We start from the raw sequence: 13,118 nt of genomic DNA on the forward strand, positions 1-13,118 counted from the left end.
TTCAAACATAACTCTACTTTCTCCATGTGTTTTCCTGGGTTCAGGGAAACACTAGGGGGAAAAAACACTTTTATGCTTCTTATTTTATTCATGGGGTTCTGCTGTGATTCACAGATTTCACAATTGAATCTACAATGACAGTAAGTTCACATATAGTGATAGTAGATGCTTCTAACCACAGAATTTAATGTTGTGACATTAGTACATACTGTATTTTAGGATATTATAAATCTCTCTACCGTATGGAAGATGTACTTACTCATTTTTATTCTTTCAAATTGCAGGGTACTTCTCTGAAGTAATGTTGATATTTCTATGAGGACGTTAAATCTTTCAAACATGAAGATGCAATAGTATTATGTAGTAACTATCTTATATGGCGTTATGTAATGATTTTGAGAGATGGTCTGTAGGAAAAGGTGGCTATCAGGAGTCTGGCTTTTAAAAATTATTTACATTACTTATTTAGGAGAGAGCAGTTTATGATCAAAATTTGAAGCTCCTCTGATATAATCCAGGAGAAGAAATGAGACCCTAAGTTACTTTTTTTCCGCTCAGGATTGTCTCTGGGTTTACCTTTTCTAATTCAGTATTCAATATATTTACCTGACAAAGTTGAGATAACCAAAATTTACCAGTGCCTCAAATATATGAAATTAATTTTTGAATTAAGGTGATTCACTATTATTGAAAATCAGTGTGTGAACTTTATAAACCATTTTATCCTCAATTTTATGTGAAGGTAGTAAAAATAAAATGATAATAGGTATGCCAGAGTGCCGGGCACTTAAAAATGAAATTGCTAATGAAATGTTAACAGTAATCTTTTGAGAAAAGTTTTACTATCTGCGTTTTATGTGAAAGAGCCTGAAAAGTAATTTGCCAAAGACGAACAACTAGTAATTAGCAAATCCAGAGCCCTAGTCCAGGATTGAGTGGTTCAAAACTTATCTTCTTTCCCTCGTGTAGTATATGGATATATAGTAAATAAGATTTAACAGCATTAAGATCAGTTTATAGCGCTTTTCAGAGAACTAGTTAACAAAATGTTTTTTTAAAGATCAGTGATACTCTGTGTTGACTAAGATATCCTTCAATTAAATAAACAAGTATTTATATTCACTGGCCTAGAAATCTGTTATCTTTATGACTGAAAAAAAAAATCACTAATGATCATTGCCCAACTGGCCTGTAATAAACTAACATATGTGTAGACAAGTTAATTACTATAATGTGGCTCAGAATTCTAAACAAAAAACCCAAACCGGGAGACAATGGAGTAAACATTTTTTTGAGAATTGTTGGATAACTATGAAAGTAGTTCTCCAACTATGAAGGTCTGGTTGTGGTTTCACTTATATAAAATGAAAATAATTTAACAAAGTATCTATTTTGGCCATAATGAAAAAAAGTCTGTTTTATTGCCAAGAATATTATATGCCAATATTCTTACATGTTTGAATCTATCTATTTATCTATCCATCTATTCTGGGGGAGACTGCAGTATGTGTAGTTTATTTGAGGGCAGAGTTTAATAGAAGATGCTGTCCTAACAATTATAATATCCTTTTTAGGAGTTTTCTAAACGAACAGAAGGTATTGCAGTCCAGGCTGAGAATCTTGTGAAGGAAGCTTCAGAGATCCCACTTGGGCCCAAGAATAAGCAGCTGCTTCAACGGCAGGCCAAGTCAATCAAAGAGCAAGTCAAAAAATTAGAAGACACGCTCGAAGAAGAGTATGTGCTTCACAAGTCCTAAACTTTCTTCTCTGAGATAAAGTTTCATACACTCTTTCCTGTATATTGTATTCAAAACATTCTTTTAAAATCTCCAAGTGTCTGTGTATTTCAACATGTTTTGAGGAAGCAACTTACAATTCAAAAGAAAATATCACCAGTAGAGAATCCAACATCTGTAACGGAGCAGAAAAATATAAATGATGTGGTTTTGTCATCGTAAACTGATTCTGTTCATGAGAAAGCCATATCTATAAAATTTAAGTGGCCTTTGTACACTGGAGAAGGGAATCTCAAAAAAGAACCAATATTTAAGATAATTTTTTTACTGTATTATTCTGCTGTCACTAGTTAGAGGGAAGGGTAGATTTTTGGTTGTGTAGATTCTAGGCCTAAACACATATGGCATAGACCAAGCATCTTCAACTCCAAGAAGCTCACAGAGCTTGCTTACAGCGCCTCAATATTCAAATTGTCACTGATTGTATACTATTTCCAAAAATTAATTTCAAAAATATATTTTATTTTTAAACATTTAGTGTTTAAATATCTAAAAAGAAAGAAAATAGTTTGGCCTATGGTATCCTGTTATGTACAAGATAGACACACACAAAAATTTGGAGGGGATAAACATATGACCAATGTTCCTCAAAATAATATGGCTGAACGGTTCTATTTTAAAGATTATTTAGTGGCAAATCACCAACATGTATTGTTTTTAAGGTATAGGACATAATTTCTAGATGGGTTTTAAAATGTAAAATTTGTTTTTAATACTATTAACACCTTATAATTAATGTTGTACATTTGTCTAAACTTTAAAATTTGTTAAATAATTTATTTAAAGCAAATTGTGACTTAAAACCTTTAAATATTATCCATCAATGTGGAAATAGTGAAACTTAGAGTTTATTAGAAAGGAAGTTACTTCCATTAGAAATATCCACTTGAATCTTTATTTCATTTAAAACATTGCAATATAATATAGCTTGAATTAACTGTACTGATGAGAGCATAGACTCATCCAGGGTATACATTTGAGACTACAGTATTATTGAATTTGACAATCAATGATGCCATTGTATTTTCCTTGATGTCTTCAAGTGCCTTTTGGTAAACAGGGAAATTCCTTCTTTTTTTTTTTTTTTAACCCAAGGACTTAGTTCAATGATATACTCTTAGTTTCCTAGTCTTTTTCTAAACTGAAAGCCATAATCACCTGGTTATATATGCATAACTATCACATGGCTATATGTGCATAACTAATACAAACTGGGAACCTATAATTGAAATTTTATTCACTAGATTTATTACAAATAAAGCCCAAGTTGTCTAAAAGCAGTTAGGGTGCTCATGTACAAGAATTTATAAAGTCTTTTAGAATCAAGATCATACAGACATCTAAGAATAGCTGAAATTGTTATAGATAATAGATTGCAGGCTCCACTCTAATAACAGAAACAGTTCCTGTGTGGCAGCATAGGATTCAGATTACAAGCTTTATCCTGATTCATAAAGATGTATTTTATAAAGATCTCTGAGTATAAAGCATCACTGCAGTATCTCTCCTCTCAGAGCAAAAGGGCCACGTTGACAAAAGTAGGACTGTTAAAAAAAACTGTGTGCACTGGAATCTAGGTGAGCAGTTTACTAAAATAAGTTCTGGCAACTACTGGTCGTGTGCACAGTTTAACAAGATTATACCTGGATTCAAACCCTTTGGACCCAGCAATATTTTATTCAAAGCACAGTTCCATCCATAACATAGCTTAGTGCTACCTCATTCTCAGAGGAGACAGGAATACTTGAGGACTGACTAACTCAGATCAAATGTGCATTTTTTTCCCCTGTTCTAATAGTTTCAGCTTTGATGTGGTCACAGATGTCTTCACTATCTTTTCACCTGGTGATTTAAAGGAAAATGTATTGTTTTTCTCTATTAAGGTACTGCATTTTATTTACTTAATTTGGTTAATTTTAGTATTAAAACCATGGAAATGGTGAAAAACAAGTGGAATCATTTTGGCACTAATTTTGAGACCCTGTCCGTCTGGATAACTGAGAAAGAAAAAGAACTCAATGACTTGGAAACTTCGTCATCTGCCATGGACACACAAATCAACCAAATTAAGGTGACCTGCTCACAAGTTACATTTATAATCCATGTCTAGATTTTAAGAGCGCCTTTCTTACATTTCATCAAATGCTATTTGTCCCCAGAACAAATCTATCATTGCTATGTGACTCTATTAAAATTAAATTCACACAAAATGCTGAGCTAAAAGGTCTTGATTGATACTGGGCAACACTTAATAGATGGAATTATGTATTAATATTGTCTGACTTATGCATTCAAAGTCATTATTGTGTGCAATATCATTAAAATGTTTTTATGGTTACATTATTCTTTTCCTTGATTTTGAATTAACCCCATTAGAGTGCCCTGTTGATGGATTTATACGCCATGAAATGTGTTCGTCATCTACAACCTTACTTTTTAAGAACTATTCTAAATGTCTAGCTCAAGTATTGGTGGCATTTACCCTCACCAACCACAAGGAGGGGTTCAAGAAATTACTTTCTTCGGGTAAAGCAATCAGATTCCATCGATCTAATGCTGGCATTTATGATGCCCTTGGGGGCATGAACTGAGATGCCCTGATATGTTATCCTCCAGTTCTAAAATAACCAAGTACATAGACTATCATCGTCCGTTTCATTCAAGTAGCTTAAGAAAAAAAATGGGCTGAAAGAAATGAATTCTGAATGTTCATTTCTCTTTCTTTTATGCTATTTTTACACAACACATTTTCACAATTCAACTGCTTCTTTTTCTAACTCAGCTCATTTTTTTGGAGTGGGAAAACCCTTTGCCATTTCATTCGATTAAATATAGTAAAATAAATACCAAGGTGAGGGAACGTTTCACATTATGACTCAGAACAAGTCATTGCCATGTGCACAGTGGGAGGATGCAATATTGTTTAGCTAAGATTACAAGCCGGGCAGACTGCTTATCACACATCTTCTGCAGTCAAGGATACATGGAGTCTGGTGTATGCAGTCTAGCTTATGTCTTGTGTGATATACTAGGCAAAACAGATGCCCAGCCATTAAAGAATGAAATATGTTTAATCTTTAAAACTGTTTTTAAAAGTTGCCATTTAATTCTAAGAAAACAAAGAATAGCGCATTTAAATAGTTTTGTCTCAACATTCTTCTTTCAAAAATTTTTGGCATACACCTTTTAACTTGTTTATCCTTTCTATAATTCATTTTTCTATTTTCTTAAACCTTAATTCCAGAACTTCTGAAATATGTCAGTGATCAAATGTCATCACATTGCTTTTAAGAAACAAAATGATTATTTTATTTTTAAGTATATAAACATTCAGTTGTGGATTTCCATGCCATCAGGCTGAAATACATTTTAATATTCCAATATGGCACTTTGAAAACTATCTAAAAATGAATATGAGTATCAGGAAAAATATGTTTGCTAGAAATAAGCAAAGATAGAGTTGAATACACTGTACTGTGGAGTTGGGGCTCATAGATTCTATTTCCAGACAGAAGACTACATTATAGGAAATATTCAAAATATGTTAACACTTGTCATAGTATTTTCACTTCAGACTCTTAGGATTAAAATTGATGAAGCATTTGAGTGTTATTGTGAAGATATTTATCTATAAGCCCATTTTTGTTCTTCATTACATGCTATTCCAAATTGACTAATTTCTTATTCCTAATTGATAACTCACAAATGATAAGAACATACACTGGGTTCATCTTCCATCTTCTCTTCATGGGATTGGAAATTTTTTCTGCCACAATCCAACAATATAATTATATAGTTTGCATCTATGAATTTGTTAATGCCATATATTACTCTAAGAACTAAGAACTTTGATCTTAACTAAGATGGTTTCACTGAGGTGTTGGAAGCACCTAGAACAACTATTAGCACATAAAAAACTCAAAATACATTTGTTGAATTTATGAGTAATTTTTCCCAAAAAAATCATCTTAAAAAACAGCAAAACAAAGAAATATCGTATTAATGCTCAGACAACAAGTATCTATCAGATATAACACTATAGTCGTGAATATGAGAAATAAAAACAAATAACTGATGTGTACCTAGCACTAATCTGATGCCAGCTATTTCCAATAGTCTTATCTAAACAGAAGTTATTTCTGACTCTGTTGTCTCATCTAGACAGAAGTCACACATTTATTTTTTCTAGGGTAACAGTATTTTCTATCTAAATTATTTGAAACTGAGATGTCTGAATTTTGGGCTTTATTTTGATTGAATGATTTGGCTCTTTTTCTCAGAGAAATAGTTTTTCTTCTCTTATAAATAAATAAACCTCTATGTTTATAAGAGGCCCCCCCAACACACACACACACACACACGCACGCACACGCACACGCAGGTGCCCACTTTCAGTACTTTTCTTGTGTTGGCTAATAGGTGAAATGTCCTCCTGCCCCAAATGGAACTCATAGTCTGTAGTCTCCTTACCGCAGAGTCTGCAGCTAGTGAATAAAGCAGTGGTTCCCCAAGTGGATTCCCTGTGTCAGCAGCAGTGCATCACCCCGGAAGTTGTCAGAGCTGCCAAGTGGGCCCCGCCTGAGACCCAGGGAGTCTGACTCCCTGAGGTTGGGGCCAGGGGACCCTAATGTATTCCAAATTTGGAAACCATTGGCATAAAGTATAGGTGATAAATATGAAAAGACTGGGTTTAGGCAGGAGCAGAATCAGACAAGCTTTTAGTTTGGTAAAATATGAAATACTCAGCTTCATTTTAGGAAAATTAAATGAATGCCAATATTAGCATTCCTATGAGTTTGGGAACATACTACTTCCCAGACCAGTTGGTCAAAACTCTTGACTCATAGGATAAGCAGAGAATTCTCTGTACCTTCAGAGAGACTGTAAGAGTTCCAGGGACATGTTCTTGCTTCACCGTGAGCAGGGGTGGCCTTTTCTCCTTATTCTCCATCCAGCGAGCATGACCACCACCAGTTTGTATTTTTCAGACATTGTCTGCATACCTATCCTCCCCAAACGAGGTCAGGAAACACATGGTATTTGTTTGTAGCTAGCTGCTTTCTAATGGTGCAAGTAGGTTGAAATGTCAGTTAAGGAAAAATTCTGCTGATTTTCTCTCTCTGCAGATGATTATACCATTTCAGGAAGGCAGGCTTGCTTAGCCTCCATTGTCATTTTTCTTGTTTTAAATATTAGGTCACGATTCAGGAAATAGAAAGTAAGATCAGCAGCATTACAGGACTAGAAGAAGAAGCTCAGTCTTTTGCTCAGTTTATTACCACTGGAGAATCTGCTCGAATCAAAGCCAAGTTAACACACATAATAAGATACTGGGAAGAACTCCGAGAACATGCACGGAGTCTGGAAGGAACAATCCTGGGACATTTATCTCAGCAGCAAAAGTTTGAAGAGAATCTTAAAAAGGTAACAATTGGTCCTTGCATGCTAAAGTTACCTATTTCACCTTGCATTTTATAAATTGTCCAGAAATAATGGAATAAGGAAAAGACACAATTTGCCAATTATTTACCAAGTTGTCAGTGATGACTGAGTTTGTAATTTATATGTAACCTTTTTTCAGGGAATATAAAAATGCCATTATATATTCTGTTCAGATAGGTATTAAGTCTTAATTATATTCCTTTCAAATAGTGGAACACATTGATTTGGGGTTTTTTAAAAAATATATTTTATCATCACACTGAATGTTATCCAAAAAAGATAGGCATGCTGTTTCCCCAATAACCTTCTCTGCCTTGATGTATGTTTTCCCCATCATCATTTTTATATATTACCAATGTTTTAGATCCAGCAGACTGTGTCTGAATTTGAAGATAAACTTGCTGATCCAATTAAAATATGTTCTTCAGCTACAGAAACATACAAAGTTCTCCAAGAACATATGGTAAGAGCATGTTTCAACGTTTCTTCTTATTTATCTACTCAGAAATGTGATAATTCCTGCTTGAAAGGAAAACAGTAAATATTTTTATTAGAGTTAAAATTGAAAAACATTATATGTTACTTGAGGAATAATATAGATCAAACATATTCACTTCATATAACACAAGAAATATAACTACAAATAAGTTTTCATTAAAAATGTATTTTAAAGTAGTCATTTAAGATATATTTCTCTCTTGTAATTAGAACATGTAACTTTTTCAGATTATAGCTTTAATAAACCCTGTTACCTCTTGCCAACATTATAAAAAATTAAATGTGCAGAAAAATATGTATATATTTGCATAGCAGATTTCAGATTCTAACCCACTACACTCAGATGTGCAAAGACTATGTCCTCACTGATCTTTTCCCCAATGGCTAGCTTTTTTGATCTGGTCCCTGAACTGGTAACCACTGTGAGATATTTTGCAAAGCAATAGATGCCTCTGGCAGAATTCAGAGGAAGGAGCAAAGCAAGAGAATCATGCACAAAGAAATACTCAAAAGAAGTGTGTTAATTAATAAACCAGAAAAAAATATATATATATATTATCCTTATTATGTGTGCATGCATGCACAAATGCAGAGAAGGGGGCCACAGTAATAGCAAACAGTTGACAAAAGCACAAGTGGAAGAGGAAGTGGAATTTATATTGTTTGAATATTTATCATAAGAATGCATTATTGTGTTACTTATGTAATTTTTAAAAGAATAACCCCCAAATGAGGAAAAGTAGGAAAATTAGATTTGATAGAATTATTTTAATAGACAACTAAGTTAACAGTTGAGTACCAGAGAGGATAATATTGTATGTTTCTAATATTTGAATTTCCTAAAGCAAGTTATTTTTCTCTATCTTGATTTTCTGATCTGTAAAATGGGGGCAAATGAAAGAACATACCTCTTAGGATTCTTATGAAGATTAAATGAGATAATATATGTAATGTACATAACACATTGTGTTATGCCACACAATGTGGCAGTGCCTGCCACATTCTCAGGTTCCCTAATTGTTATTATCATGGATTCCTGACGGCAGCTATGTCAGCCATAACTTCCCATATATTTTTTTAATAAAATTATAGCATGTTGCATGTAGCTCTTATAAATTAGGAGTAGGGTTTTTTAAAATACATTTGGTATAACATGAATAACAATTTTCACAAATTATCTAAATCCTTAAGGGAAAGTTGTAATTATTCAGATAAACAGCAACAAATTCTTATTTGGGGAATAGCCTCTCCATTCTCACCTTTGACTTCTGCATTCATGAAGTAACTTGCTTGTCACTTTCACTATGTCTTGCTGAACATCATGGGCAGAGACTTTTTTTTGCTGAAAATCATGGGCAGAGACATTTTTTAGTACCATTGCTGTTTATTATGCCTTTGGGGAAACGCTTGGTGATAAAGGGTCTCAAAGAAAAACTTAGGTCTCCTTTCTTGATGCTGTGCACTCATGGAACTCTTTTGCTCTCGCATCAGGATCTCTGTCAGGCCCTGGAATCACTGACGAGCACAGTGGCTGCCCTGTCAGCCAGCGCCCGCAAGGTCTCTAACAGAGACTCCTCCATCCAGGAGGCTGCAGCCCTGCAGCAGAACTATGAACGTTTGCTGCGTCAGACTAAGGAGAGACAGACTGTGCTCGAGAAGCTGCTGGCCCACTGGCAGAGGTGAGCAGCCTTCCTTCTCCAGTTGGCAGCCAGGGTTTCAATAGCTACTCCTAAATAGGAAATTCTGGACTTTAAGTGATGGGAAATGATCATCCCACATGTAAAACTCATCAACTCATGTGCCTACCATGGGAAGACATTGATCTTCATTATAAGATGAAGATCCCTGATTGTGGAGGGGATGTATGAGTATCTTTACACATTGCACACATCTAAACACATGTGCAAGTTCATACACAAATATGAAAGGAGTGGTTTTTTCACCTTCACGTCTAGAAAAAGACAACAAACACTGTGGTATTTATAATGGTTACTGTTGAACCCCTCAACTTCAGAAAAGTTTTCAAGTATGATAATTTTGCATGAATTTGTTTCTTATCTCTGCTTTGTGTAGGCTAGAGAAAGAACTGTCTACCTTTTTGACTTGGTTAGAGCGATGTGAAGCTATAGCCACTTCCCCAGAAGCCAACATTTCTGCAGACAGAGTCAAGGTGGAGAATGAACTTCAATTAATACAGGCAAGTTCAAGGAAGTGAGAGGAAAATGAAATGCTCTTTGTTATGGTTGCAATGTAAAACAAAATCAAGTACGAAATCCTTTCTACAACTTAACTTCTTGTTTTCGTTTCATGATCCTGCAAAGAAGAGCAGCCCTGACCTGAAAGACAAAGTCATGGTGAACTTTGTGATGATCAGTTTCCATGATGTATTAGAAAATCCTGTAACATAATGTCTGGCACTTGAATACAAACTATCTGGCAGGGGAGTTGAAGGCGAAATGGGTAGAAACATAGATGAAACAAGGTTGACCATCAGTGAATAATTTTTGAAGTTGGGTAATAGCTGTATTCCTTCTACTTTTGCATTTGTATGAATTTTTGGTAATAAAAAAGTCACAGTAAGGATTATTTTCAAGCAAGACACCAAAAAATGAATAAGCACAAATGCAGAAGATAGAAAGACAAAGAATACTAGCTTATTATATTCTTGAAGAAGCCAACTTTTTATACTTAAAATAATCTTTAAGTATTACTGAAACTACAGACAATGTTACTGATTTCTGGAGATTAATGACTTGCTTTAAGGGATGCTATCTGTGCCAGAAAATTCAACAGGCAATATTGCTTCACAAAAGATATTTATTGTGTAACAGATTTACACCCCAACTTTCTCCCATCACCTTTTACAAAATGTTTAAGAGGAAACTAAGTTCTTTTACTTTTCGTAATTGCTTCTGTAAAAACTCCATCAGAGCTTGTCTGTAGCATCTGATCCTATTCCCCCATCTTCACATGTTCTCCTACCTTGACTTTGAGGGTTTCTCACACTCTTGGTTCTCCTGCGTTTCTAGTTTGTTAAACACCAGTGTTCTGCATTCATCTCCCAAAAAGTCCCTGCTCAGAAACCTCCAGTGACTGTCCTGCCTGAGGATAAAGGGCAATGCTCAGTCCACAATCCAGTGTTTATCTTCTTATAAATGCAGTGTGAGCTGTTCTAAGAAGGGAAGTCATAGCTCCTTTTCTTCAAAATGATACAAAGATATCTGCCCATATAAAACTGTATTCCTGGACTTCCCTGGTGGCGCAGTGGTTGAGAATCTGCCTGCCAATGCAGGGGACGCGGGTTCGAGCCCTGGTCTGGGAAGATCCCACATGCTGCGGAGCAACTCGGCCCGTGAGCCACAATTACTGAGCCTGCGCATCTGGAGCCTGTGCTCGGCAACGAGAGGCTGCGACAGTGAGAGGCCCGCGCACCGCGATGAAGAGTGGCCCCCGCTTGCCACAACTAGAGAAAGCCCTCACACAGAAACAAAGACCCAACACAGCCATACATACATACATACATACATAAAAAGAATGTAAGCAGACAAGAATAGCATTAAAAAAATAAAAAAAAATAAAAAAAAAAAAAAAGAATCCGCCTGCCAATGCAGGGGACACGGGTTCGAGCCCTGGTCCAGGAAGATCCCACATGCCTTGGAGCAACTAGGCCCGTGAGCCACAACTACTGAGCCTGTGCTCTAGAGCCCGTGAGCCACAGCTGTGGAAGCCCGCGTACCTAGAGCCCATGCTCCACAGCAAGAGAAGCCACCGCAATGAGAAGCCCACGCACCGCAACGAAGAGTAGCCCCCGCTCGCCGCAACTAGAGAAAGCCCACGCGCAGCAACGAAGACTCAAAGCAGCCATAAATAAATAAGTAAATAAGTAAATAAATAAATAAACAAACAAAATACAACTGTATTCCTACGTGTCTCTGTGTGGAAAACAATGCTGTACAAATTAGAGGACCAAGATTGGCCCCCACCCAGGCACTGTGTCAGCCAAGGTGCCTCCCTACCATGGTCTGAACATTCCTTGTACGTTCCCACCTCCTGGCCTGTGTCTTCATCCTGCTCAGCGTTAAGTCCTGGTTCTGCTTTGAGGTCTTTCCTGTTGTCCACAGGCTGTGTACTCCTTCCTCTGATACCTGTAGCAATTTTGCTTGTATCACACATGTGGCCTCACTAGGGAGGGGAAAGAAAACATTTTGACAAGCATCAACTATGTGCCGTGCTACAACTATCTATATAGTGCTTATCTTTTATCTCTTATTAAGTAGGAACCACAGCTTTTATGCACCACTCACATCACCTAAGAGATTCATCGCCTGATTTAAAAATAAGTAGTTCTGTTGCACGAAAGTAAAATGAAGACCCTTTAAGTTCCCTGGTTTGGCCTAATGTAGTCTCTAAACAGAGAGACACACTGTGTTCCCAGTACCTAGAATTGTACCTCTGTCATTGTTAGATATGCTTTGTTTTTCTTCAGCAACAGTTTTTCTTTGATTCTTTTCACCTACTCAGTTTCTTTATTCTGAAAGAAATTCTACAGCTTCTAAATTTGCCTAACTTAATATAACCCAGGCACTGGAAAACTAATTCAGGTTTCAGAAGCATTTTTAATGTTGCATTAGAGGTTAAGTGGATCCATTTCTAAATCAAGGGATAAAAACCCGTTTTAGCCTGGTCCCAATGACCTCCGTTTTGCAAGAACACAAAGCCTTTGGATAGCAACCACCTGTGTCACATGGTCCTTCCTGGTCAGTCTCATTGGGATGAGATCTGTAATCCATTCTGTTTTTTCTCAGGGGCTGCAAAATGAAATTGTATCCCAGGCCTCAAACTACAGCAACCTATTGCAACTAAAGGAATCCCTGTTCTCAGTGGCCTCCAAAGATGATGTGAAAATGATGAAACTACATTTGGAGCATCTGGATGAGAGATGGAGAGATCTGCCTCAGATAATTAGCAAAAGGTTTGGTTTCAAAAAAAAGCTTCTAGTATTGTTCATTTTTTTAAATGGTGAGCATATAAATTAAGAAAGCCTAGCTTTGTTTACTTTTATTTAACCCAATTATTCAGGGCATAATTATAGAAGGGAAGAAAACTACTTTATTCGTCATTTTAAAAATTAAAGTGCTTAATAATTAGTATTTCTAATGAACCTCAATTCAAAATTTTAGTCTTGCAATCAGGGCAAATGATCAAATTAGCTGAACAATATTGAAGAGCATAGGATTACCCGGGTTTGTATTATTACTGCCCAAGCTGTTTATGTACAGGAGAAAAAAGGTAATTAAAATTTTGCCTCACATGATATTTCTCAACAGAGGATATGTATTTTTTTTTCCATTTCATTCCTATATAGATCTTAGTAGAGAGCAG

General features: G+C 35.8%; 1 protein-coding gene across 1 annotated transcript in view; it reads left to right on the plus strand.

The window, feature by feature from the left end:
* Positions 1 to 13,118, plus strand: part of SYNE1 (spectrin repeat containing nuclear envelope protein 1) — a 448,877-nt gene that overhangs the window by 165,442 nt on the left and 270,317 nt on the right. The window contains exons 31-37 of the mRNA XM_061207647.1: positions 1,575 to 1,735; positions 3,717 to 3,867; positions 6,993 to 7,220; positions 7,603 to 7,701; positions 9,228 to 9,415; positions 9,810 to 9,933; positions 12,542 to 12,708. Of these exons, the coding sequence (XP_061063630.1) occupies positions 1,575 to 1,735; positions 3,717 to 3,867; positions 6,993 to 7,220; positions 7,603 to 7,701; positions 9,228 to 9,415; positions 9,810 to 9,933; positions 12,542 to 12,708 (1,118 nt within the window). The remainder of the gene's footprint in view (positions 1 to 1,574; positions 1,736 to 3,716; positions 3,868 to 6,992; positions 7,221 to 7,602; positions 7,702 to 9,227; positions 9,416 to 9,809; positions 9,934 to 12,541; positions 12,709 to 13,118) is intronic.

The sequence above is a fragment of the Eubalaena glacialis genome, chromosome 12, assembly GCF_028564815.1.
Source record: "Eubalaena glacialis isolate mEubGla1 chromosome 12, mEubGla1.1.hap2.+ XY, whole genome shotgun sequence".
Classification (NCBI taxonomy): domain Eukaryota; kingdom Metazoa; phylum Chordata; class Mammalia; order Artiodactyla; family Balaenidae; genus Eubalaena; species Eubalaena glacialis.